General features: G+C 51.5%; 1 protein-coding gene and 1 pseudogene across 3 annotated transcripts in view; one reads left to right on the top strand and one right to left on the bottom strand.

The window, feature by feature from the left end:
• Positions 1 to 25,759, top strand: part of LOC308418039 (transmembrane protein 11, mitochondrial-like) — a 444,261-nt pseudogene that overhangs the window by 132,042 nt on the left and 286,460 nt on the right. The window lies entirely within an intron of this gene.
• Positions 1 to 25,759, bottom strand: part of PACS2 (phosphofurin acidic cluster sorting protein 2) — a 56,868-nt gene that overhangs the window by 2,819 nt on the left and 28,290 nt on the right. The window contains exons 3-23 of one of the 2 annotated variants that reach the window (XM_080934961.1): positions 24,554 to 24,643; positions 22,972 to 23,097; positions 20,258 to 20,420; positions 19,715 to 19,788; positions 19,303 to 19,383; positions 17,986 to 18,045; positions 13,801 to 13,958; positions 10,964 to 11,054; positions 10,615 to 10,689; positions 10,000 to 10,142; positions 9,573 to 9,705; positions 9,141 to 9,245; positions 8,888 to 8,994; positions 8,260 to 8,414; positions 7,414 to 7,524; positions 6,918 to 7,026; positions 3,083 to 3,125; positions 2,245 to 2,287; positions 1,863 to 2,004; positions 1,057 to 1,283; positions 565 to 678 (exon numbers count right to left, since the gene is read on the bottom strand). In XM_080934961.1, coding sequence (XP_080791087.1) covers positions 565 to 678; positions 1,057 to 1,283; positions 1,863 to 2,004; positions 2,245 to 2,287; positions 3,083 to 3,125; positions 6,918 to 7,026; positions 7,414 to 7,524; positions 8,260 to 8,414; positions 8,888 to 8,994; positions 9,141 to 9,245; positions 9,573 to 9,705; positions 10,000 to 10,142; positions 10,615 to 10,689; positions 10,964 to 11,054; positions 13,801 to 13,958; positions 17,986 to 18,045; positions 19,303 to 19,383; positions 19,715 to 19,788; positions 20,258 to 20,420; positions 22,972 to 23,097; positions 24,554 to 24,643 — 2,350 coding nt within the window. The remainder of the gene's footprint in view (positions 1 to 564; positions 679 to 1,056; positions 1,284 to 1,862; positions 2,005 to 2,244; positions 2,288 to 3,082; positions 3,126 to 6,917; positions 7,027 to 7,413; positions 7,525 to 8,259; positions 8,415 to 8,887; positions 8,995 to 9,140; positions 9,246 to 9,572; positions 9,706 to 9,999; positions 10,143 to 10,614; positions 10,690 to 10,963; positions 11,055 to 13,800; positions 13,959 to 17,985; positions 18,046 to 19,302; positions 19,384 to 19,714; positions 19,789 to 20,257; positions 20,421 to 22,971; positions 23,098 to 24,553; positions 24,644 to 25,759) is intronic. The other variant, XM_080934962.1, reaches the window with a different exon arrangement.

Here is a 25,759-nt window from a genome sequence, read left to right as displayed (position 1 = left end):
ATTTAGTGCAACAGTGGGTCCACCTCCCAAGGGATGGGACAAGAGCAGTGTGAGTCACACCTCAGCAAGGCATGGCCCATCTAAGCCACATCCACCTCACAAGATCCAACTTAAAATAGCTGCATTTCCAGAGGTAGCCTTAGGAAGACCCAAGGAACCCAAGAACCCTGTGCTTTGAATGCACTGCTTACAGAACAGCCTGTAAGACACTTCAATGTATAAATCAATACTTAAATGAAGGGACGGCTGGGAATACAGCTTGATGGTAGAGCATTTGCCTAGCACACACCAGACCCTAGGCTCAGTCTTTAGCAATCCCTCCCAAATCTCTATCAATAAAATCAGAAAATGTTGAAAAATTACTTGAACTTGAAAGGCTCTTAGCTGCATGGAGGCACCTTATCAAACTGTGCTCCATGTGACTCTGTAAATGTACCTTTCTCAACAAAGCAACTGTGCCTGTGGTTGGAAAGGCCGCCATCTGCTCTGCACCGTTTGCAAACAGAACCAAACAGGACTGAGTCCCCCGGCATACTACGGAGCAGCCCCCTAGCCCATGCTCACCCCGAAGCATGTTCTGTTGGTGCTTAGCTGTGCAGATCAGCCGGCTGATGCCTTCAATGCACTGGCTTTTGGATTCCACATCCTTGTCCTTTGTTTTCTTGGGCAAAAACATCACTGGGAAGAGAAAAACTCTACTGTTGGCCTACTGTTCCTTCAGGTCCAAGTTAGCCAGAGCCCTAACAGCAGGCAGATGGTAGAACAGTAGCCACGGGGACATGGCTGGACCCTGCTCACCTGGGACCACACTCAGCAACCTTCTGCCTGCTATTCCATCTGAAGCCAGATGCTGCCCCAGAACCTGTGCCCTCACAGCTCAGGGACCAAGCTGTCAAAGTATGTCTGACTGCCAACCCCTTGTGAGCTGTGGGCTCATCATGATCGTGACTTTACTGGGAACTTGCTAGGGGGTGGGAGAATGACACCCCCATCACCAACAGTCACCAGAGGCCCCTTTCCCACTGTCCAGCCCTGCTCAGTACACTCCCACCTCACCTTTCTTGTTCTTCTCCTTGGTGACCACGGTCATGGACATGGTGGGCGTGGCTGCAGCCTCACCAATGCTGGGCAGCCTGCTAACTTGGAGGGACCGGAAAGTGCACTTGAGCGTGTTTTTGGTGGTGGGCATGTCCTTCTTCTCGGCGTCTCTCTTCCTGTCCGTGGGCTGTGCTGCTGTCCAGTAGTCCACCTGCAGCCCCATGAGCTCAGCACCGACGCCCTGGCTGTGGAAGGCAGAGGGAAGTGCTCACACCCATGATGTCACCGTGGCAAGGAGGTACGGCAAGCATCTGTGGAGCGGACTGCCCACGTGTCTGCTGGGGACCTGTTAGTGCCTGTGGCCATGCCCTGGCAACTTGTGCACCCACTCTCCTAGGACCTACAAGAGTGGCTTCATCAGAGGTGTGATGGCTGGTGAGAGCAGGTGGTACCATGGACTCACACTCCCCAGTTCAGCCTTGTAGTCTGAGTTCTGCTCAAGACCCAGGGGGCTAGTCGGACTTGCCTCATTTGTGCAGGGCCTAAAGAGCTGTCTCTCGCACCTCCTCCCTCAGCTCCTCTTTCAACAACCCACTCTGTACAAAGGTGCTGTCAGGCTCAGAGTCTTGTATTCATTTATGGTAGCTCCTGTCCCTAGGTGTTCTCCCTGAAGACATCAGCTACCTCCTACCCTGCTCTATGGTGACTGCCCCATCCCCAGGAATCCCTCACAGGGCCTCCGCCCGCGCTTCACTGGCTTCTGTCCACATTGCTCCGACAAAGGGCGATGCCATCGGAGAGCAAGTAAGATGAGAGCTGCTTACCTGGGGGAGGACAGGCCTCCACTCACTGAAGGGGAGGAGGGTGGGGTAGGCGAAGCCTCCTTGGCCGCGGGAGATGTAGATGCAGACGGTGGGGTAGAAGAGAGTATGCTGGAGCCTGACGGGGCTGCGTCATCAGAGTCTCCTTTGGAGAGGAGTCATAGGCCAGTCATATACAACTTTCTAGTCTGGCCTCACAGCCCCTCAGCTGGCTGGAGCCTGGAATAGGGCTGGAGGCAGCTCTTGGGGCAAGATGGTGGGCAGAGGAGCTTATGTGGGGGCAGATATTCTTTCTTGTCTGGGGCTTTGTGAGTACAGAAGAATCAACAGAAACTTGCTGGTCCTTAAGACCAGAGGGATCACCTACCCAGAGGGATGAGGTTACCTGATGTGGCTGAAGATGGCTCCACAATTCCAACCTTCACAACCTGGGAAGCAATAGATGCTGGCTAGCGGCAAGTAGGAGGCTGAGTAGCTCTACTGCCTTACTTAGGCACCCACCCTGGAGCTAATCTCTGGTAAGGTCCTATGGCCCTGCTGCCGCCAAGCTTCTGTGCCCACAAAATAGGGAACAGGTCCCAGCATCCTCCCACCTATGGGGCAGGGCTCAGCTCTGGGAAGTGACAAAGCCCATGTGCAGACTTGCCAGTCCCAGACATCTATGAGACTAGGATGAGAAACACTGTTGCAGAAACTATTTCACAGTGTGTATGGGCCAATGGGAAAAGTGCCTCAGACAGGAGCCATCCAGCATGGTAGCCTGTAGCTACCAGAATCTGTGTCAATTAGCGCACATCACAACACCAGATCAGAGGCTCAGCCATGTCAGGTGCCAACAGGTCACTTTTGTCAGTACAGCAGGATGCTATGAAGACAAGAAGGCTGTAAAGATGGAGCTTCCACACTCAGTCATGGCTCGCCTGTGCCATGAAGAACACCCCTGCCTGGGCAAACCTGCCTGAGGCTCATCCTCATCTTCTAGCAGACAAGTCGGAGACCTCTCCACAGAAAAGGGCTACACTTCCATGTGTTCACTGTGCAAACTAAGAGCCCCAACTAAGAGAATGCAGGAAGGAAACAACGGGGATTTATAAAGGGAACTGGGCAGCCCTTGGTTGGCTCACACCAAGGTTCTGTACATGTAAGCTAATACAAAAGCACTCTGTTGTGACAGGAATCTTGGCAGGCTCGTGGTCCCAGTGAATGAAGCTGGTGATACTCACCCCAACAAAGGGAATGAATCTCTGAGAGGATTCTTCATCAGGGCTGGGAGCAAAAACAGATGGTTATAACTCCCTCCTGGAACATACAACCCTGGCTGTCCCCAGCCACATCACCTGCCCACAGAACTACAGAAAGGTCCTGGACAACCCGGCTGATACTTGGCGCCCTTCCCATGTGTTAACGATCATAGGTGGGTTCTATACCCCTGGGGGGAAGCTGCTACGCAGTCCTGCAGCTGGGGACAGAGCACCGCAGCTCATGACTCAAGGGAAACTGCTTTTTATCACAGCTGCCTGCTCAGCCCTGACTGCTTGCAGGACTCCCAAGCTGATTCCCTGCTCTGAGTACATGCCCCATGGAATCCAGAACCGGGCAGCAGGCTGGGCCTTCTCCAGTGACTGGGGTTGGCTTTCCCACATCTGAGTGAAGTCACAGCTTTGGCTAAAGTGCTGGTGTATACACGCTAGGTTCTAACAGCAACATCCAAGTATAGTCTGAGGCGCTGACCAAGAGTAGAGATTGGGTGAGGCACTGTCTGAACTTGGCTCTGTATAGCATTTGGCTAAACAGTAAAGTGCTAGTCATGGTCCATCCACCACGAAGAAGAGGGTCTGAGCTCAGGAGCTGAGATGCAAAGCCATTTGTTTCCCTCCTTCCACACAGTGTCCATTAGGGCCATGTTCATCTCTGAGGAGGCTCCCTGACAACCAGTCTGGTCCCCAGGGGCTAGTCTCGGCCCGGAGCACATGGCTCTCTCAGCAGTCAGAGGATGCCTTCTGAAACTCTTGGAAGGGCTGGCTCTGGTGCTGGGCTGTGCCTCTTCCTTCCTGTCCTTCTCCAGTGGCTTCCTGGTCTGAAGAGCATGACACCAGCTGGAGTCACTTGTGCATGACTCTCCAGACTCCTGTCTTGTCTCCTTATACTATCGGATGCTAGCGCATCTGTGACATAGGCGTGTGTGTATGGCAGGCCACGCAGGATGAGAAAGCTCTCCCTGTATCTAGGCTTGGGGGATCCCTGAGGGAGACAGGGCTCCTTCCTGTATGTAGGCTCTCGGTGTGGTGCCCCTCGGGTGTTGCAGTATAGCAAGTGCTGCCTCGAGTGGTTTTCGGGGAGATGCCTTTGTGGGAAACAACACTCGGGAGGTGTGTGGCTACCGGTTGCCTGTCCTTGACATGCGCTTTCGGGATTGGCAGTCCATCTCCCTGGTAAGGCAGACTTGTTTCCAGTGCTCCACTCACAGCACATCCACAAGACAGACCACTGGCCTATGCAGAAAGAGGGTTCTCTGTCCTCCCCATACCTAGAGACCTGGCAGGTGTCTGCCAGCCCACTGTGCTGGCCCACTGGAGATGGCAACATTTCCAGCCTCCCTTTCCTTTCTAAGGAGGACAGTTCTGAAAGGACAAACCTGTTATCCCTTCCCAGGGCGGAGACTCTAACCCACTGGGCCCCCTACAGTCAGTCCTCTAGGACCATGACAGGCAATCTCTTATCTGTGGCCCACTCTAAGACGCTTGGGAACAGAGAGCGGCTGACAAGGCCATGTGTGACAAGACACAGAAGACACTGAAACATGGAAAAGCTACTCAAAGCCAAGCTGTATCGGGGCCATGCAGACAGAACCAGCACAGGTACAGTACTGGGACAGCAGTGCCACATTGCATCTTGGGCCATGCAGAAGCACCCGCACAGGCGCACCAGCAGTGACACTGGCTGGCAATGACAGCTCAATGCAGAGGCGGCCGGGGCCTGCAGCACAGGTACTTGTGGATCTGTTCCCAAGACCTGCCATGATACCAAGGACACAGAGCTGAGCCTGAGGACCTATTTCACCTACACACACCAGAACAGCAGCCTGGGGCTCAGCTGTCATCAGAGTACAAGCTCCACTCCCAGCTTCAGTAAGGGGCAAGCAGGGGCAGGTACCTCCCTCCAGAGCTCTCACAGGGAAGGCTGGGCAAGTCTGGGTCCTCACTGGTTCCTTGCAGGTACCTGTGCCCACCTAGTGCGGTGTCACTACTGTATCACAGGCAGAGGGAGTCATGGGGCACAGAGAGCATCTCCTCAAGCCTGGTTCTTACTACATATTAAGTGCAGCACAGGAGAGCATGCTGCAGGCTCCTCCTGTCACAGCCAGTGGCATGGGCCAAGCCTCAAGGCAGGAGAGAGGTATGAAGGCTGGTCTTTCTCTTAACTCAGGGGCTTGTTTAGCAGGGCAAACGTGCTCAAGGACCTTCCTGCGTGTTCAGTGGGCTCGGATAACAGGTAGCATCACCAGCAATGAGGGTCCTGGACCACGGCTCTGCCCCAGGCACTTCTCCCAGGAAACAAAAACCTGAGGCAAGCGTGGCAGACAGTGGGCAGGACCCTCTCAGCGATGAAAAGGGCAACTCTAAGGGTACCCGAGAGTAGCTCAAGTTTTTAGAGAGCGAGGCCTTGACAGGGAAGAAAGGCACTTTATTTCTATTCAAGTCCTCAGAAGCCTGGCTGCCTCCCCAAGGAAATTAGAAGACACTACAAACGCCTGTGTCTCTGCTGGCCCCAGGAGCGGATTCCATAGTAAGGGAGCGGCTATGGCACCCGCCATACCGAGCCAGCTCCTTGGCCTCCCACCTCCACACTCCACACAGGAACAGCGTTTGCGGTGCTGCCTGTCTGAGGCTGTGTGGGTGGCCAGACGGTTTCTAGTGTTAGGAGCAAGGCCGGCGTGCGGCTGTGCTGACACCAGCACCAGTGCTTACTTAACAGGTGCTTTAGAAGCACAAACTCCTTGAGCTGCAGGTGGACTGAGGTCAGCAACTCTCCTAGAAAGGGCTCACAGACGCCTTCCAGAGCAGATCCTGCCTGGGGCACCAGGAGACGCACTTGGCACTGACCCTGCTAAACAAGCCCCAAAGACCAGCCTGGAGACACGTGGGGTATAGGCCAGAGAGCTGTACCTCAGGGTAAAGTCAAAGTGAAAATGCTTTTTCCTTGTTTGGAAAGCCACCAAGAGAGAAAACACACATGTTAGGACACCCAGAAACAGCAACGAGTCATTCACATCCTCAGGCAGGAGCAGAATGGCTCCTGTTGGTTGAGCTGAGGGTCCCTGGAGGATCTGTGTTGTGGATCTGCTCCTGGGTCCCAGGCAGTCAAAAAGCAAGGCTGGCCTCTGTAGATCTGCCACACCAGATCAGCCTCCAACTCAACTGTCTTTTGGTCTGGGGAAGGCAGTGTGTGGCATTAGATTGTGAGCTTTGTTGTTACTGCCTGCAGGGTGCTGAGCCCACCCTGGACACCGAGGAGGAGGCTGCCTTAGGCTGTGTGTACTTAACTCTCCTTGACTGCATGTAGGCTACAATGTCTAGAGGTCTGAGCCAAGTTTATGTTTAGTTCCCTAAGTTGAGGAGGTCCTGCCCAGGGCCCCTCAGCTTCTTGGGAGGAAGGGTCTAGGCACAGGCTCAGACCCATTCTGACCAGTCTTTCACACAGAATTTTTGAGCCCTGCCCAATTCTGGGCAGATGGGATCATGATCTAACTGACCACCCAGAAGTCAAAGCCAGGGTCAGGGAACCTGTGGGGAAGGAGCCTTATGAAAGGAACATGACCAGATAGAAGATGACAGAGCCAGTGCCTTTTATACAGCACATAGCATGTTAACCTGCACAAAAATAAGAGGTTCTACAAACCCAACCTGGTTCTGATCTGACATGGATTCATTGTAGGCTCCTGTCACACACAGCTTTTTTATCCTGGCCCCTTGATGGGTCTATCCCATAGCCTACAAGGAACAGAGGGGGTTCAGGTACCTCTCTAGCACCCCAGTCCTGCCTGGCCCATCGAGTTACCTCTTCTGCTTGTAGGTCAGCATGGCCTCTGCGATGGGGAGCTGGTGAGCACAGTTGGCTCCTGAGATGTACTGGGTGATGCGTGACACGATGTCTGGTGTGTCCTGCACTGCACAAGGCAGAGGCGGCAGAGGGTCAGCATGGTGAGGGGCTGCTGGGCTTTGGGCTGTGTTTTGGCTCTTTTCTATCTCTGCTCTCTGCCAGTAGCCTCTGACTCAAGTGCCCAGCCACAACGGTCCCAGGAGAGGGTGCAGGGTTCTTTCTCAAATCTTGAAGGCATGTTCTATGTTGCACCTGGCCCTTCCAAAGGGGCCCACACCATTTTACCAGTAGGTCAGGGTAAAAACTCAGGCTGGGTGAAGGAAGCCCCGTAACATACCCTCCCATCCCACAGTTGAGCCTGAGAAATGGGGTCTCTTGTCATGGAAGGTCTCCAGAGGAAGGGGCTGTAGATGAAGGGGCAGCCCCCCTCACCAGCACAGTGCCCGGGCCTCACCACTGCTCTGGGCTTCCAGCTTGTTGAACAGGTCTCTCCAGGCCAGATCCTGGAAGAAGTTGTTGTAGCGGTAGTCCACAGAGCCCAGGTACCTGGCCACAGGGTGGGAGCCTGGGAAGCCCGGGAAAGCCATCACCATGTGGAGTTGCTCAACCCCAGACAACCCTGCTGTCCTGAGCCCCTCTGGAGGACGCTACCATAAGCCTGCAGGAAGAGCAACGACCAAGTCCCCACTTCCTGTTGCTTTCCCAGGGAAGGCAAATAAAATGAAAGAAAGCCCACAGTGAAGGCAGGAAGACCAAGGAAGGTGGTTCCAACATGGGCTCCGGGTGAGACACTGCCTTTTAACTTTACAAGTGATAAAGAAGCAAAGCCTTGAGCAGGTGTGCTTTACAGAGGGATCTACACAAGCCAAATGGCTCCTGGAGTTCAAGCCCACAGGACCATTACAACCTCTAAAGGCCGACTGGACTTTCTGGTGACACAACCAAAGCTCATGTGGAGTGATCTGTGGTGAAGCACCAGCACGGACCATCCTGGAAACTAGTTTGCCCTCGAACACATTCTTCATGATAAAGACGTTCTTCAAAGAGAAGAAAAGAACAGGACCCAAGAATAGGTCTTACTACGCAGCCTGGTTCCTGGATGCTCTGAAACGTTTGAGCCTTAGCTTCCTAGTGCTGGGGTGAAGACACTGTGCCTGGCGCACATGGTTTTTCAATATAGTAAAAGTAACTGAATTATTAAATAGCAGAAAATGTCATGTTGGTACCTCTACCCTCACCAGGCTGTGTCCCTGTCATTGAGGTCGCCCAGGTTTAGTCACAGGTGGTCAGGAACCCTCACCAAGTGGGATGATGAGGAAGCGCATGTAGCCGAGCCAGTCAGGTGTCTTGTGAGACAACTGCTCCACGAAGAGCCGCAGGATGGCGCTGAGGTAATGCTGTGCTCCTGCCACAGCAATCTTCACAGGAGTTGGTGGCTGAGAATTGCAGTTGCAGCTGCGATCCCAAGAGGGTGGGGCAGAGAGGGACAGATGCCTCACTGTCTCTGTCCCAGGATCACCCTGCTGAGGTCTGGGAAGCCTATGCCCCTAATGTGCAGCTGTTCTTGCCACACAATCCCAAGGGAGCTACCAAACCCAGGATGCCCCACCAACAGGAGCTCTGAGATGTGTTTGTGGGGCAGGACGCTGAATGTCTGCCTGGATATGCCTGGGCCAGAAGACCTGTGCTCAAGCCTCTGCTGGGACAACTGCACATGGACCCCCCTCATCGCCCCTGAATGAGCTTCAAGATATCCACTGGGAATCAGAGTGAAGCTGCAGAAGTCTATGAGCAGCACACCTGGAACCCCCATGATTGTCAGGGTTAGATATTCTCTGTCTTCAAGTGGCAGGCAGGGCTGGGATGTAGGGCCCCAGGCAGGAATGCAAAGGGTAGAGCCCCAGGTACGGAAGGGGCAGCAGACTCACTATCGCTGTATCCGAGAGACAATGGTGCTGAAGGCAGCCTGCACGTCAGCAGCAGAGCACGTGCACACCACAGGAAGCGTGTGCTTCTGCAGGACATCTGAGAGAAACTAGAAAGGGACAAGCCGACAGTGGCCTTGGCATGGCACCTGCTGGTCCCTAGACGCCCTCTCCTCCAGCATGGACTGCTGCTCCTCAGGCCACATAAACGTCCCACTCCCCAGGAGAGGGCAGGGCACATGGCTGTACCCCTTACCTGTCCCTGCCAGTCAGAGGTGTTGACGAGAATGATATTCTCGGGGAGTTGGTCATCAGAGATGAGGATGTGGTTCAGTTGGTCATACACAGTTTTCCTGGGAATCTAGAGACACTGAGGTATTCACACAAGGAAACACAGCTCCCAGGTCTTTAAATTCCCAACCCTGAGCCACATACTCTATACAGCCTGCAGGCATGGAGGCTGAGGGCAAATAAGGAGGTGCCTAACTAACAGGGAGGTTCCTTGCCAGACTCTGGGTGCCAGGAGAGCAATAGGATGGCTGTAACTAGCCCCAAGGTCGACAGGCTTCTGACAAGAGGACCTAAACCATCTTCTCACAGTAGGCCCTCTAGGTTTGCCCAGTTCTCAGGGTCCCTAGGCTTCTCTCTGCTCTGCCCGGGCAGTATCCTCCCCGGCTCCTACCCTAACCTGCAGCTGGCTCCTCGTGTCTGGACAGCGCTCATTGTCTAGGCTGTTGGCCCGCTCATTCTGTGGCCGAGCTGGCTGTCGCTCCTTCAGGGATGTGCTGCGGCCCCTGCGGCCAGCTGGCTTGGACTCCGACCTGTTGAGAGACCGGGAAAGGCAGAGAACAGCTGGGGTGGTAAGCCATATGTTCCCTGCAGGTTGCATACTGTGCTACCCCACAACAGCCACCATCCCCGCCTGGCAGACCCTGTGAGGTGACATTGTAATCTCCCCAGAAACCCGAACCAGCAGTAGCATGGAAGTAGTGGTACCTCTGGGGTACTCTGGCCTTAAGGTTGTAGGCCAGCAGATGGCCAGAGCTGCTAGTGACCAAGTGGCTTTCCACAACCCTGCTCTAAAGGCACACAGAGTCTCAGCATAGAGCCCACACCTGGTGGAGGGGATGACAAGTGACTCAGTCTTGATGATTCTTCCACTGGGTGGCAGCTTCTCTGTGAACACATCTAAGGTAGAGATCTCAGCCTCTGGGCTGTCCTCAGGTTGTCCTGCTGATTCCCGGGGGGCTGGTATACTCTGATGGGTTGAGAAAAAGCCATAAGCACCAAATGCAGAAACACGTACCATGCCTCCTGTCCATGTACCCCTGGTTTAGGGTAAAGCTCTGGGCTTCCTCTAACTTCAGGTCTTGCATAAGATACAGTCACATGCAAGAGGACACTCCTCTCCTACAAGTAGCTCTTGGACCAACTATGACCAGCAGCACCAAACCTGCTGGAAACTCCAACCACCCTGTGTATTACCAGAGAGACTCCATGAGGGCCTGGGTCTGATAGCAAGGCTAGGGACAGTCACCCACTTGAGATACCCAGCCAATATTCACATAGGCTGAACCAAGGAGCACCAGGCAGCCTGGCTGCCATAGGGGTGGTATATATGTTTTCAGAGCATAAAAACACAAAATCCTCCACATGCAGGTCTGTATATTTGAGGTCTGTTGCACATGGACAGATAGATGAAGGCCATCCCCCCCTCCCCGCCTGCTTACAAGGGCCACTGTGTCAGAGATGCTGTCACTTGGCTGCTTGCCTCCCAGGGATCTCGCCTTCTCAGATACGTCAGCCTGGGGGTGATAAGACAGGAATTGGCCTGTGCTGTAGAACCAGGATGTCTACTTCTGGATGGGAGGAGGAAGCCCAGGGAGACTAGCTGGGAATGCCACAGACTGTGATCTCAGGATTACATTAGAAGATGTACCTGCTACTGGGCAGAACCCCGAGCCCAGGAAACATCAGCTAGGTACATGCTGGCTAGGCATTCAGGACTCATTGGAAAGGAAGGATGAGAATGCCAGCCTGGTCCAAGGGTCTCACCACTGCATGGAATGGCCTACTCACCGGGCTTGGAGGCTCCCTGTGGCTCCGGGCACTGTGGATGCTCCCTATCTCTGTCTGTGAGCTGGAGTGAGACAGGCCTTCGAAGTAAGGCCTGGATGAAGGAATGGGTAGATATTAATCCCCAAGATCCTCTACACATTGAGAATGAGATTCAACCCACTGCACAGAAGGGCAGCATAGAACTCAGCAACAGAAGAGAGTGACAGCCAAAGATACAGTGTGGAAGAGCTGTGTGACTAAACACCTGCTTCTGAGGAAACTTTACACACATGTCTGCAGGGACTCAACTCCAGGTGGGCATGGCTCCTGCACGGGTTATGAAGTCAGCAGCAGAAAATGTGTTCCAAAGCTACTGAGACGACTCGGTGAGTAAAAGCACCTGTTGCACTTAAGACTTGAGTTTGACCCTTGGGATCATGAGGTGGGAAGGGGAGAAATAACCCTAGCAATCTGTCCTCTGACCTTTGTGTGCTGTGCACACACATTCCTCCTCCCACAGTAAAATGTAATTGAAAACAAGAAAACCCTGTCTGCTTGTGGTGTGCACTCCAGGTGGGGCAGCCAACAACACAAGGAGAGTGGCTGTCAGCACTGGATGTCCCTTGAATGGGTGTGGCCCTCATAGACTGATGCGTGCCAATGCTTGGCCCACAGGGAGTGGCACTATCAGGAGGTGTGGCCTTTTTAGAGGAAGTGTGTCATCGTGGGTCAGGTTTTGAGGTCTCCTATGCTCAAGCTATGCCCAATGCAGACACAGTCTCCTTCTGCAGAACTCTCAGCTCCTTCTCCAGCATAACGTCTGCCTGCATGCTGCCATGCTTCCTGCCATGAAGATAATGGACTAAACCTCTGAAACTGTAAGCCAGCCCCAATTAAATGTTTTCCTTTGATAAGACTTGCTGTGGTCACAGTGTCTGCTGTCTCTTCACAGCAATGAAATCCTAACTAAGATACCCCTGTTGAGAACCTTGAGATCTACAACCAGACTATACAGGAAGCAGAAGAACATTTTCAACAGCACAAGGGTATCATGGGCAGGTTCAGAACAACTAAGCCATTCTAGACACACTGGACTATTCCAGACCAACACACATGATTTAACACCAACTAGGCGACATCAGACCAAGTCTGACAGAGCCATTTCAGACTAATCCACAACAGCCAGGACTCTAGATCAGCCAGGCCAGCTCTTGGCAATCAGATCAACCTTCAGCAGATAAAGTGTGAGTGAAGAAAAAAAGGAGCCAAGGAAAGCAGAAAACCAAGAGATGCTACAGAAGTCAGGCTATAATAGTTGGCGGGATATCTGCAGGTTCATGTGGGTAAGAAGGCTATGCAGAGACCTGCAGATGTAAAATGCCATCTGTGACTACTTAGGATCATGGTACCACAGTGGTCACACTTCACCCCAGAACTACAGGCATTAACTGGCCGCAGACTGTGCAATGTAGTGCCATGGGGCTCATGATGGAGAGGATCTGGACTCTGTGGGTGAACCCAATGTGACACAGTAGAGGTCATACTAGAGCAGACACACTCAAGCCTAAAACAGAAGATCCGAGACAGGAAGGAGCAGTGCTGAGACAGAGGGACTGAGGTAGAGGAGCACAGGAAGACTGGCTTTGCTTCACTTATAGGACATCTCCCAAACCAGCGGCTTAATACCGTGACCTGAGCCCAGCACGACATAGGCAGAAAAAGAAGCCGTGGCCTGAGGATGCCACTCCAGAACCTGTGACATGACAGGTGCTGGAGTTTATTTATTGGGGAACAATGTCTCATTCTGTAGACCAAGCCGCACTTAAACTCAGTTATTAAGTTTTTCAGTGCCAAGTTTCCTAAATGCTAAGACTATAGGCATGAGAAACCAAGCCCAGCAGTAATGAATAAAGTGTTGGCATTACTGAGAGTTATGGTTAATTAACTTTAAGACACAAGAAACCCAAATTTCTTGTGTGTGCTTCTCTGTATTGTCCCGGTTAAAAACTTAGAAATGAAGAGTTTTTAATTTTTTGGAATATCCTGAGTCTCCCTGTTCTCAGTAGCTACACCAAGACTGAAGTCTACACATTATCTGTCCTGAAGGCTTAGCTTCTTCAGGCCCCACATATCCACAGTACATGTGTGCAGACTAGCCTGCTTTCCTTTTTTTCTTTCTGCCCTAGGCTAGACTTGCTCATCTTCCTCTCAGCCAAACCAAGGAGGGGCACTGGATGGGGCTTCCCTCTGCTGCCTGTACAGTAGACCCCAGCAGTTTCTAGTACACCTCAGGGCTGTTGGGGGTGGGGGTGGGGGAGAGAACACTCTGGGGCCCTTCATTCTTCTGCAGCCTGCTTCAGGGACCAAGCTCTGGCCTCACAGAGTCTTCCAGCTGAATTCCTTTCCCCGATACTCCCCTTCCCCACCTTCAGACAGTTCTGCCTGTGTCTATTCCCAGTGGACAAGCAGGCACTGTGGTCCATTTACATGGTTACAGCTCACCCTGACAAGTACTCTGCCTGTGAAAGGATGCCAGACCTAGTTCCGATGGGTCAGGGGTAGGTATGCGCTTCTACACCTACCTTTCTAGATAGGCAGCCTTTGCTTCTGGCCATGGGGAACAGCTACCTGGCACTGTCTAACCACTAACCTTGAACTCAATCCATGTTACCACATCTCAGGATGTCCTAGTCTACCCTATGAGAACTGTCCAAGCCCAACATGCCCTAAGGTGAAACATGGGTCATAACAAAGGTCAACCCAAACCAACTCAGACATTCTAGAACAAGACTACCAGGCAGTTCAGAATCTAGGCTCAGGCTTATTGGAAGTGAGAGTTTCAATGTGGTACAGCTTACCTGAGCTTGGGCTTCGGGGTGCTAAGGACACTGTCATCGTCATCCATGTCAGGGCCACTGTCGCTGGGGTTCTCCACATCCAGCGTGTCATAGAGAAGGTCCAGGTCTTCCTCCACCTCAGGAACATGTTCTGCGGGGTCCTGCTCCGAATCTAAGACCTAAAGTGATGCTGAAATGAACGAGGGCCCACAGAGGCCTGTGCCACTACTTGGCTAACAGCCAAAGGCTAACAAAGGGGGATGTGCAGGAACACAAGCAGGAGGGCAAACAGTGACACACATACTTATTTGACAAAACATCCTACTGTTTGCTTTTCACAGGACTGAAGCGGATATCAAACATTTCCCTCCATCTCTACATTATTTTTTTAGACAGTCTCTCACTGATCCGCAGTGAACTGTCAGCTGGGCTAGCCGGATCACAAGCCCCAGTGATCTTCCTGATTCCTACTCCGGCACTGTGGTTACAAGTGTGCACAGCCGCCTCACCTTCTAAGTAATTTCGGGACCCACGCACGGGTTCTCATGCTTGTGTTTTACACTTTACTCACCGACACTTTCCCACCACTTCCTGTCAACACTCTAATCTAGGGACTGGGACCTCAGAGACTTCAAGTCACCTCATGGTGTGATTACCCCTCTATGGCTTGTCAAAGGTGTGTTTAGAACAGTGCTCACACTTTGTAAAACACACAGTCGAACTTGAACAGTGCGTGAGGTCCTGTCCCCTCAACCAAGATATGAAAGTCTTCTTGGCTCCGCAGACCCACACTATGTTCCCCCAGGCAAACTGCTCAGTCTGAAGGTGTGTTTCTACAGAGACGGTGTCTGTGTGTCTACAAGAGAAACTTTTAAGCATCATGTTGAACAGCCTCCAGGAAGTGATTCAGGAGAGAGAGTGGAACTCTCATGAAGATCAGTTACTACTGAAAAAGAGTTGGGGGAGTGAACTCCTTCTGTCCTTTATGTGAGGATGAGCTCTTGAAAAACAGGTCTTTCCTAGACTCTGAATCTGCTGAGCCCTGATCTTGGACTTCCAGCCTCCAGAACCACGAGCAAGACACACTGGCTGTTCCATTTCACGGCCTGAGATGATCATCTGTGGCTTAAACCAGCGCAGAGCAACAGGGAACTACTGTATGCAATAACAGAATAGGATGCTGGTAAAAACAGAGCAGAGTCCAAAGGAAAACGTGTGGTTCTGGGAACTGCAGGAAAAGTCACCTATGACAAAGCAGAAAAGCTTGGTTGATCTGCAGGTAGATCCAGGTGTTTTATGGAACAAAAAACTTCTAAGTAATAACATAGGGTTATAGCTGGCAAAATAAACCTCCAATTTGGAGGGAGTCATGTGAGCTCTCTTGACAGCTTATAATAAAATACAAGGGGGAACATGAGATAAAAATCAAGAGAAATGGATTTTAAAGATTCAGGAAAGTCCCTGCTAGACCAGGTTGTAAAGAATCAAAGCAGGAGCTGGAAGGATGGTTCAGTGGTTTATAGTGTGTACTGTTCTCACAGAGAACCAGAGTTAAGTTCCTAGAACCCAAGCCAGGTAGTTCAAGACTCTTGTTAACTCTTGTTAAGCTTCAAGAACTCTAATGCCCACTTCTGCCTTCTGTGGGTGCTGCAGTCAATTATGTGCGCGCGCGCGCACACACACACACACACACAGACACGTGCACACATACATCCCCCCAGATGTCCATATAAACATACAATTAAAAATGAAGTATTTTTAAAAATTAAAGCTTGAAGAGGTTGGTAATGGGTAGAGGAAGAAAGGCTGTTCAACAGGATGGAGACGACCAAAGATGCTTCCCTGCTGACAGCCTGAGGACGGCAGTTTCCAGTGGCTCTCCTCAGTCTCCAGCTGTCTTCACAGGGCCCAGGCAGCAGGAGCAAACCCTCAGATGGCACAGGAGGGCAATTTTTACAGCAACTACAAGTGCAAACTCTCAACATTTGCAAAAACGCAATCGTTTTAAATTGGTTGTCACAGGATGCCCTATCCCTGGAAGAGGCCTGAGATGGAAGCAGGGCCATGACTAAAGGACCCACTCCAGAAGAATACAGAGAAGTCATGGCAGTGGGATGCTCAGAAAGGACAGAACTGCTGGTTTTGGCCACAGCACCAGCCCAGGAGAGCCACAAGCCCAGAGCTGCCATCTGAGATCCTGTAGACTGCACTCAACAACACTGTGGGGTACAGTACCAAGTCCTAGAACCCCAGCTCCAAGCCAATATGTCCCAAGAGCAGAATACTGAACCAAAGAAGGGTTTTTAGCTTTAAGATCTAAGGTCCTGAGTTTGATTTCTGGGTCTCACTCACATGGGAGAGAAACAGGCAGAAACATGTGCGGGTGCGTGCGCACACACAAACACAGTAAGTAACTAAGTAATTAAATGTGTAGAACGCTGGGTCCTGCTGGGTGCTAGACTTGAGGAGCAGTTACATCTGTTTCCCTTTCCCCTTCTAATAGAATCTCTGCCCTATTGCTGGCCTCACGACTTACTCTGCGCAGACTGGGACTTCCTGCTCACACACCTGCACAAGTCCTACTCAGCCACATCTGATGCAGACAGTCGCAGACACTCTGGTCCTGAAGAATCTGGCTGATGCTAGAGTGAGTTAAGACTTTATGGGCTGTTGAGATAGGATGAATACATTTTGTGTGCAGAAAGAAGAAAATGAATTTTGGAATCTAGGAGTAGGATGTTTTTATCTGAATGCTGTGTACCCCATTATGTTGAAACCTAACCCTCAAGGTACTCAGCAAGAGGCCTTCGGAAAAGTGCTGCCCCCATCCCTGTGTGAGGATGTGAGGAAGCTGCACCATCCGAGGAAGATCCAGCCACAGGAGAATCTGCCAACACCTTCATTCTGGCCTTTCAGTCTCCAAAACTATGAAAGGCATCCTTTAGATGTACTTTACAAAATATACATACACACACACAGAAAGAGAGAGAGTGAGGCCAGAAGGGGCATTGGAACTGGAGTTACAGATGGTTGTGAGCTACCATGTATGTACTGGGAACTGAACCTAGATCGTCTAAGGGAGCAGCCAAGCGGTGCTCTTAACTGCTGAGCTGTCTCGATAGCTCCTGTCTATATTTGGTTACAAAGACCTAGAAGTTTAATTACAGTACAACAATGAGTGTTTAAGATAATCTACAGTCTCACAAGGTGACCATGTACTCCAGAATAGCTATTGGGTTCTGAGAGTTGGTGCCCATCCACAGCTTCTAGTACTGGAGTCCTGAGACACAGAGGTGGAGCAAGGGCAAGACATTCTTTTTCTCACATAAAAGGGAATGGTACAGAACAGTTATGAAACAGATCACATGGCTTGGTAACTTGCATGAATTCTACACAATGTGGGAGATTATTTCTATGAAAATAAAGTGCTTGCCCTGACCAATGTCCAAGATATTGGCTAAACTTTCCGAACTTCAGGCTGAGTCTCTGAAGCCAAAATGAAAGCTGTGCATGTCAGGTTTGTTTTCAGACTTAGCCCCGTTACTTGGTAAACATGAAACTCCATGGTCATGTCTCCTCCTGCAAGCCTACAGTGGTCCTAGGCCAGGCAGCTTCCGTGCTGTGTGCCTCTTCCAGCTACTCTGGGTCTGTCTCACCAAGAGACATAAGCTTCAAGATACAGGACCCAGGGGCTATTTCACGGAAACAGGCTGATGGTGCGCCAAGAAAGCCCACAGCTGAGAAGAGCCACTCTCAATGCCTGCACATGTGAAGAGCAACTGTTAGGCGCTGGTGCTAGGGATGAACTGGGACCTTGCTGCTCTGGGTGTGGTCCTTGCACACGTGGATGCGGAGGTTGGGTACATGTTTTGAGGATCAGACAGCCAAATGTCCCTTCTCTACTGTAGGCACAGAATCTTGACTGTTTTGTGATTTTCTTTAGATTATGAACAAACTCAATGTGATTAAAGAAAAACTATGAAACCAAAGATTCACGGGATGTTGGCCACAGAACAGGCAGTGTATGGCAGAAGGTGGGGCATGTAAAGTCTTGTTTCTTCTACTTATTTCTTCTACGAACCTGAAACTGCTCCCCAAAATGCTGTTTATATAAACCACCAGCAGAGGGCAATAACCCACGGATGGTAAGCTCAGAACCAGATCCGGCCTGGAGGCTCACTGGATGCAGAGTCCTGGTCCACTCACCTCCTCGGACACTTTAAACCTGCGCAGTAGTGCCACCACCTTCTGCTTGAAGTTCTGTTGCTGTAAGACAAGAAGCACAGGAAGCCCACATTAGGAACAATGACAGGAGAGGCCACATTCCTGGGACATAGCAAGGAACTGCCCTCTGGCCTCTCAGTGAAGAGGGACAGAGACACAGCTTACATTCTATGATGGTATGAACTGGACACAGCTTTTACACAGCCATGTGCATGTTCTTAGTGTTGGAGAGCACAAACTGAGGCCAGACTCACAAACACCTGGGGGAGCTGATAGTCCACACCCACTAAGGGCAACCAAGGAAGGGCACAGGGTGGCTCTGTAGTTCCAGAAGCATCAACAGTTCTATCCAGGATCACTAGCACCTTCCCACAGCTCTGCCTCCCAGGGAAGGTCCTGGCCTCATCTTCAGGAGGAAACTGCCACCCTGTGGGAGGCACTGAGGGAGAGCTCAGAGTGGATGAGACAATGGATCCTGTAAGCTCTGAGCTCAGTCAAGCTACTGCTGGCTTCGTGCCTCTGCTCCAGCCACTGTCCTCCCTATATGGCTACCCTTACAGAGCTGACCCTAACAGGGAGAGCTCTTCCTGCAAGACCCCTTAGGCTGGCCCATGAACTCTGGATGGTGCTGCCTGTAGTTAGGGGAGACCCAGTTTATATTGAGCTTCTGTACTGTGGCCACTGTGCCCACAACCTCCTTTTCATACCTGTCAAAGGCTGGCAGTGCTGTCCCTGGTAAGAATCGACAAGGGGCTACACTTGCCAGTCAGCCCTGCGGCCCAGTGCCGGGCTCTAAGGGGCTCTGGGTCCACTGGTGGTCACTGGGCAGGATGAGAATGGGCTGAAGTCTAGCTCACATTTCCTGCCATGGGAAAGGCCTAACAGCTGAGTCTCTGTGCTGGTGGACCAGGCCCCAAGAAAAAAATGGAACTGGCGCCACACATAAGTCTGACAGAAAAACAGCACTCAGTGGCCTCTACATACAGGCTGGTGGGCGTGAGGCGGCTCTCCCAGCCTTATTCCAGATGCCCAGGGCTCCACAGCCATTTAACACTGGAGCAGGGCAGGTGATGGCAGGGAAGAACAGCAGCCAGAGACACTTCATCTGGCTTGTGTCCGTTTTAACTAATAACAAACAGGTGCTTGTTAGACAGGATTCTGGACTCCAGGCAAGCGGGAATTGAGACTTGTTTAGGTTTATATGAGGCTAAAGTTCTCAGGTGCCTTTCAGTGAGCCTCCCAGCCGCGGCCCACCCTCCTCGCCCTTCCCCAGTGTTAGTAAAACTAGTTTCCACCAACCCTGGTCATGGACGTCGTTCTTACTATCGAGCGCCGCTGCTTCTTGGGTTTTCCCACATCAAAGTCATCCTCGTCAAGATCCTGTGTAGACATGCAGAGAGCCTGAGGCCACAGTGCTGGCACAGCAGGCCCGCCCCATCGCAGTGTGAGGCAGGTCTATCACTTGGCAATCAGCTACTATCAGTCCCAAACCCTGCAGAGTTGCCTACTAACTTGTTCTAGCCCCAGGGAGGAAGCAAACAGGTGCCACACATATAGTTCCTCTACCCTTCTCATCCCACATGCTACTGGAGACCCACAGACCTCATAGGGGCAAACTCAGGGAGGTCTCCTTCAGTCCCCAGCCTCTGATCTATAGAGGTGGAAGAGGGAGGTGTCGGGTACCTTCCCCATCTCAGGCTCAAACTGTTACCTGCCCTTGTACAGCATCATCACTGGCTTCTTGCTCAGAGGAAAAGCTCTCATACTCCTCCTCAGAGTAGTTATCTGTGGAATGAGCACACAGAAGGAAGAGTACCTTGAGATTCTACCCAGTGCCATGGCAACGAGTTGGCAACAGAACCACGGGTGTCCCCTGGGAGCATAGGGGAGCTATAAGGAGATAGACCCATATAGGCCAGGGAACCTGAGACACCAGTGCTGTGTCTCACGGCACATGCCTGCTGACATGTTGATGGAGCCAGAGAGCTGGGAAACAGAGTGACCCCACTGTAATGGTAGTGGCAAATGACAGGGGCCAAGCACTTTCTCCACACTAGAAACCGGTGTTCATAGCATGGAAGACTACAGGATGGACCCATGTCACCTACGTATTGAGGGTTCACAGAACTTATAAATGAACTTCAACAGCACACATGACTCCCTAAAAGCTTCTAGCTAGAGAAAAATCCCAAAGACCTTATCTTCTCCCACACATGCGGCAAGAAGTGGCAGAGGAAGGAAGGCGGGGACTCACCCGTGGACTTGGCCTTGGGGCCGGCCTGCATTGCACTGTCCTCATGGTCGATGGGCTGGCTGGACAGGGAGACGATCCAGATCTCAGCCACCTTGACAGAGGTCTCTTTGATGCTGCTGCAGAGGCTCAGAACCTGGCCCCCCTCAGAAGGGTGCTGCATCACCTAAGGAACATGGCTCTAGATATCGGGGGGCTCCCACCCCTAGAGAGCTCCAGTATTCAAGAGCAGGGCACACCTAGTAGAAAGCTGAGGAGGAAACCAGAGGAAGCCCGGGGCAAAGCAGATTGGCTAAGTAGGGAGGTCAGTGGTGGGCTTGGCATTTCTGACTACAGAGTGTATCTGTACACCCGTCAGTTCCGGCACCCCTGCTGTCCCTTGGACATCACTAAACTCATTCCTAGCGCCGTTCATCTCTGTCTGCTGCCCAGCCTGTCAGTAGCAGCCACAGTGTGTGACAGTGGGGGCCACCCAATCTTGGAGAAACAGATGTCTAAAGACTCATGAGTACAGAAGTTACCAACATGGGCCATGTCCTAACAGACTCAGCAAGCTAGCAAGGGCAGCAGAAACCAGTACTGACCTGACGATTGTCCTAGCCCTGACACTGCCTTGAAAGTGAAGCTTGTCCCTAACTGGCCACAGAAAGCTGCTTTGGAGCCTCTTGATCAGATTCAAATGTTAAAATTTTATAGATTAAAAATAAATTGGTACCTGAACCACAAGATGTCTCAGCAGGTAAAGGCACTGCTGTCATGTGATGCCTTCATTTTAATCTCTAGAAGGCACACAGTGGGAAAAATCTACTACCACAAACTGTCCTCTGACCTCAATGTACCTGTGTGCACACATGCACACACACACAAATAAACAGATAATAATTTTTTTTAATTGGGTACTAGGGATGACAACCCTAGTCAGTAAAGAAAATAAATTTAAAGAATGCTCTCTCTCTCTCTCTCTCTCTTTTTTTTTTTAACCAACATTTCAGAAACTGAATCAGGAAGGCAGGCCAGTCAGTCTGTCACAGACACTGGGGCCCAGGACACATGAGGAAAACCTGTCACCTGACCCCACCGATGCACTGTTTGTCACCTCCCTAAAGTGACCTCAGATTTAAGTCAGAACAGAAGCTCAAAAATAAAGATCTATGAGGAAGCTGACCTCTGCCACACTAGTGTGTGACCACAGGGATGCCCAGGTGTGCATACACACACACAAAACCAGGATAAGGTGGAGTCTCTACCTAGAAAACCTGCTCTCTGGCTTCCTCTGTAGGGCGGGTAGAGAACAAAAGTGACTTCTGCTAAAGACAGGCCTGTCTGCCTGCTCTGACCTCATCAGGTACTGCTCTCTGGAACAACCTGACAGAGAGCCACAGGTAACTCAGTGACGTCCTGCCTGGACACTCAGCTTATTCTGAAAAGTGCCTTTTGGTCCAGGAAAGGTCCTGGGCAGATGTACAAACAATGGACTGGCAAGGGAGTGCACCTCTCTCAACCCTGCTTTGCTCCCACACTTTTGTTTCCATGTTCCCTTTGGCTTCCCTGACCCAGAGCTCCTGGCTTCCCAGGCTATAAGCTGGGATTCTAGAGACATCTTGGATTGGTCCTGGCCAGTCAGGCACAATGGACAATGGCAGGTCCTACTTCAATAACTCTGTAGTTCAGCACTCAGAAACACTCTGGCCTAGCAGAAGCTGGTGACAGAGTTACCACAGGAAAAGCTAAAGCCAAGTCACTCTGTGGTGCCTCCTCCTCTCAACTACCTACAGCTTCTTTCATTTCCCAAGTTAAGGTAGCTGGAGACGGTAAGGAGTGGAGGAGGGTGGTGGCAGGTGTGAAAAGTGGCCTGGAATGGACAGACACTGAGGAAACCTCAGGAGTGACAGGACACAGGAGCATGAAGTCTTTAAACCATAGGTACTGTAGCATGTGTACTTTCAGCAACTGCCTGTGGAATCAGAGGAAAAGCCTTAGGCCAGGAGGGCAAGGGAAGTCCCAAGAGACTCTGGATGTGGCAGGCTTGGGTGCTGAGGCCAGCATGAAGAGACCTGGATGCATGGTAGCTGACTCAACACCGAGTAACCCAGAAGCCTTGGGTTGCTCAGGTTGAGAACAGTGTCACAACCTGGCTTGCAGCCAACCTTCTAGCCTCAGGTGGCCCCCAACATAGCTACGCTTGTCCCGGAATGAAAGAAATGGAACTCCAAAAGAAAAAAGCTCCATAGCATAGGGACAGAGTGGCCAATGCTGGGCTGCCTCTTCTCCCACAGCCATTCCTGTATTAATGAGGGCCCAGCTGCTCGGCTCAGAGGCGTCTTCTGCCTAGGAGACCACCCTGTTTCCTCAGTCTCTGCAGAACAGCAGGCCTCCAGGAGACAGGGGAGTTTCTGGGTCTTGTCTTCTGAGGTACTAGGATGGCTCATGTGCTCATCTGAGCTACTGGGCAGAGCAAAGATTGAGGGGACAATTGGGGAGAGTCTGTCTCAGGAAGGAGTCCAGGCACTCTTCTGGGATGGAGGGTGCAGCTGGCCAGAGAACTAGAGCAGCCACAGTAGGCAGCATAGGACTGGGGACCTGGGACGTACCAGGAATGATGCCACAGTGGAGCCCAAGCTGTGGATTCCCAGTGCCTTGAAGAATGGTCTAGCAGACGCATAAAAGAAATCTGTTTACAGTGTTCTGGAGCCCCGGACTCCTGCCCAGAAACCTACCTCGGCCATATTGATAGAACCGGCAGCCAGCGTTTTATAACCCAGGATTGTCCTGTTCTTGTACCGCTTTCTGCGCTGCAGCATGATCTGTAGCTTGTTGCCTTCTCTCTTCAGGAAGTGGGGGTACTGTGAATACAAGCAAGCTTGCTTGAATCCCACTGCAGCATGGCATGTTGACCACATGCTCAGCAAGGTCCCCGAGGAGCACCTGCTAACGTAGTTGACACCTTCCAGGGTCTTGGACCTCAGGGCCTTTCATTAACCCATCCTCAAGAATCCGCAACATCTGTAAAGCCCTCTGTTTAGATCAGGAGATCCACTTTATCTGCTAAACTATTTGGGGTGAGTTACCATGTTTAGGGACATCTGAAGATAGCCTGGCACCTTCTCAATATACAACATGGCCCTGAGTTTCTGACAGTCTCCTATATGTGGGAGTGGCTGGGGGCCTTCTGTGGATGACCCTTATACTCCTTGGTTAGGGTACCGGACATTGTCCCACTGTAGGTTGTACATGCTCAGGACCTGCACTGTGACAAGAGCTTCACTCAGAGGAAACAGTTCCCACAAGGTTCTCAGAGCTCACAACCAGAGCCTGGGGTAAATTCTAGAAGCAGGGTTAAAAGCTAGTGTCTAAGCAGGCTGTTCATCCACACACACTTCTCAGAAGTCACTGGGGCTACGTACTTGACACAGGTGTATAGTGTGTAAACAGGTAAATTACACCTCAATAAACTGGATTCTCCACAGTGGTACACCAAACTCACAAGCAGATGATCAGAGCTGACAGGCTACCTCCTCCACAAGGACTCTGAACTCAATACGTTGTTTCCACACAGTCCTGCCAATCTTTGCTAACAAGAGAATAAAACAACCCTGTCTTGATGATATATTTGTCAATGTGATGCTTAACACTGATTGTCATCTTGAAGGATCTAGGATCACCTAGGAGACAGGCTCCGAGGAACTCCAGTCAGGACTGCCTAGATTAGGTTATCCTTGGAACAGACCTGTGAGGGATCATCTAGACTGAGTTAACTGAGGTGGAAAGACACACCCGAAATGTGGGAGACTCCACCACCCTAGGCAGGAGGAAGTAAGCTGAGCATCAGCAATCAGGTGCTGCCTGACTCCTGAAGCCTCAACTTTTCCACCTCAAACTGTAAGCTGACAGAAGCCTCTCCACCCGTAAGTTTGCTTCTTACCAGGTATTTTGTCCCAGCAATGAAACAACCAGCAAAGATCTCATCATTCCATTTTATTATGAGAAAGGGAGGAAGCAACTCAATAGATAAGATCCTCTAATTGTTTAATAACCCTTGACCAAGAGAAGATCAAAGTAAGGGCGCACAGGAGGTTCTGACAAGGCAGCAGCAGCCAGGGTACTCAGGGTGGAGTACCTGGAACGTGTCCCTCGCACCCAAGGAATTACCCAGGGCGCACCTATCACTCGGCGTTTTGGAGGAAATGAGTCCATCGTCTCCAGGGCATTGAACAGCATGCTCATCGCCCTGGGCACCAAGGGAAGGAGAGCTCACTATCCAAAGCCCTGACATCCTCACTACTCGGGCCGGTGTCTTACCTGGAGAGAGAAGGTCAGAGCCAGGTCAGTTTCCACTTGTCCACTGGGAGGCAGCACAATCTCATGTGATCTCAGGACACGTTTAGAACCCTGGAAGGAAACAGCCTTCTAATCTAGAGCATGTTAAGGTGAACCGGTGGAGAGCATCCACCGTCCGGCACTATCATGACAAAGGCCTCACTGGGTCGGGAGGCAGGAGAAGGATTAAAACTTGATTCCACCAATAGGTTCTGCCCAGAAAACTGAAGTGGAAGACCAAGAACAGCTCCTGCCAGAGGAACAGTCACCAAAGCACAGCACAGCACAGCCCACCAATGGCCTCTGAAGGTATGGGTGTGTGGGGTCAACAAGGAATGCCATTTAAAAACAGATCTGCCACAGGGACAGGAAGAGCAGGAGATATTCACGACAGGTTCAAACTGCGCAGGTGATGCGGGGCACAGTCTGGCACGAAGCCAAGCTGGTGGAGACTTGCCTGCCTGCTTAGATGCCAAGAATCCACAGCATCTCCAAGGAAGAGTGGTCTCCCAGACCTTTACCATAAACAGAAGCCAGGCCTCCTTGAACTCCAACCATACATCTCAGGGTAAAATGGGAGGGTCCTGCATGGATGGGAGGGTTGTGTGTGACAGAGGAGACCCTGAATGACAGATGAAAGTCCTGCCCAGTGCTAAGGCTTAGCACACTATTACAACAGGTCTAGGCTGTGTCCAATACCATAAGCAATATGGGGGGAAGGGGGAATCAAACATGGGTTACCTCAGCAGGACCCAGGTACTTCCGGGCAGAGGATCAGGGGTAAGTAATAGACAGTTGTCCCCTTTACCCAGGCACATACAGGCCTTGAGAGCGGCTGCCTGCCACCTGCCCTGCATATGCCACCCACCTGTGAAGGATCATTTATAGAGGGTCACCCTGAGCTGCAATCGAGCAGCCAGGAGTCAAAATCCACATCCTGTCCCAAGAGTCAACCTCTAAACTGTCAGTCCCCAACACAGCAGAGGCAGCTAGCTGGTGGACTAGTGGACATATCTGGAGGGCCAGGGATGCTCTGCCCAAGAAGGGTGGGATCCAAGCTCATCCAGTCACAGGATCTCCAAATAACAGGGCAAAACACTGGGACAGGTTCTAGTCCAGAGAGCCCCATGGCCTGTCTCTTCTTGTTCCTACTCAAGCCTATTACCCTGGGAGAGGCATGAAAAAAGG

The sequence above is a fragment of the Micromys minutus genome (assembly GCF_963924665.1).
Source record: "Micromys minutus genome assembly, chromosome: 1".
NCBI lineage: Eukaryota > Metazoa > Chordata > Mammalia > Rodentia > Muridae > Micromys > Micromys minutus.
Note: the sequence above shows the minus strand (reverse complement) of the source record. Positions and strands in the feature narration are given on the sequence as shown.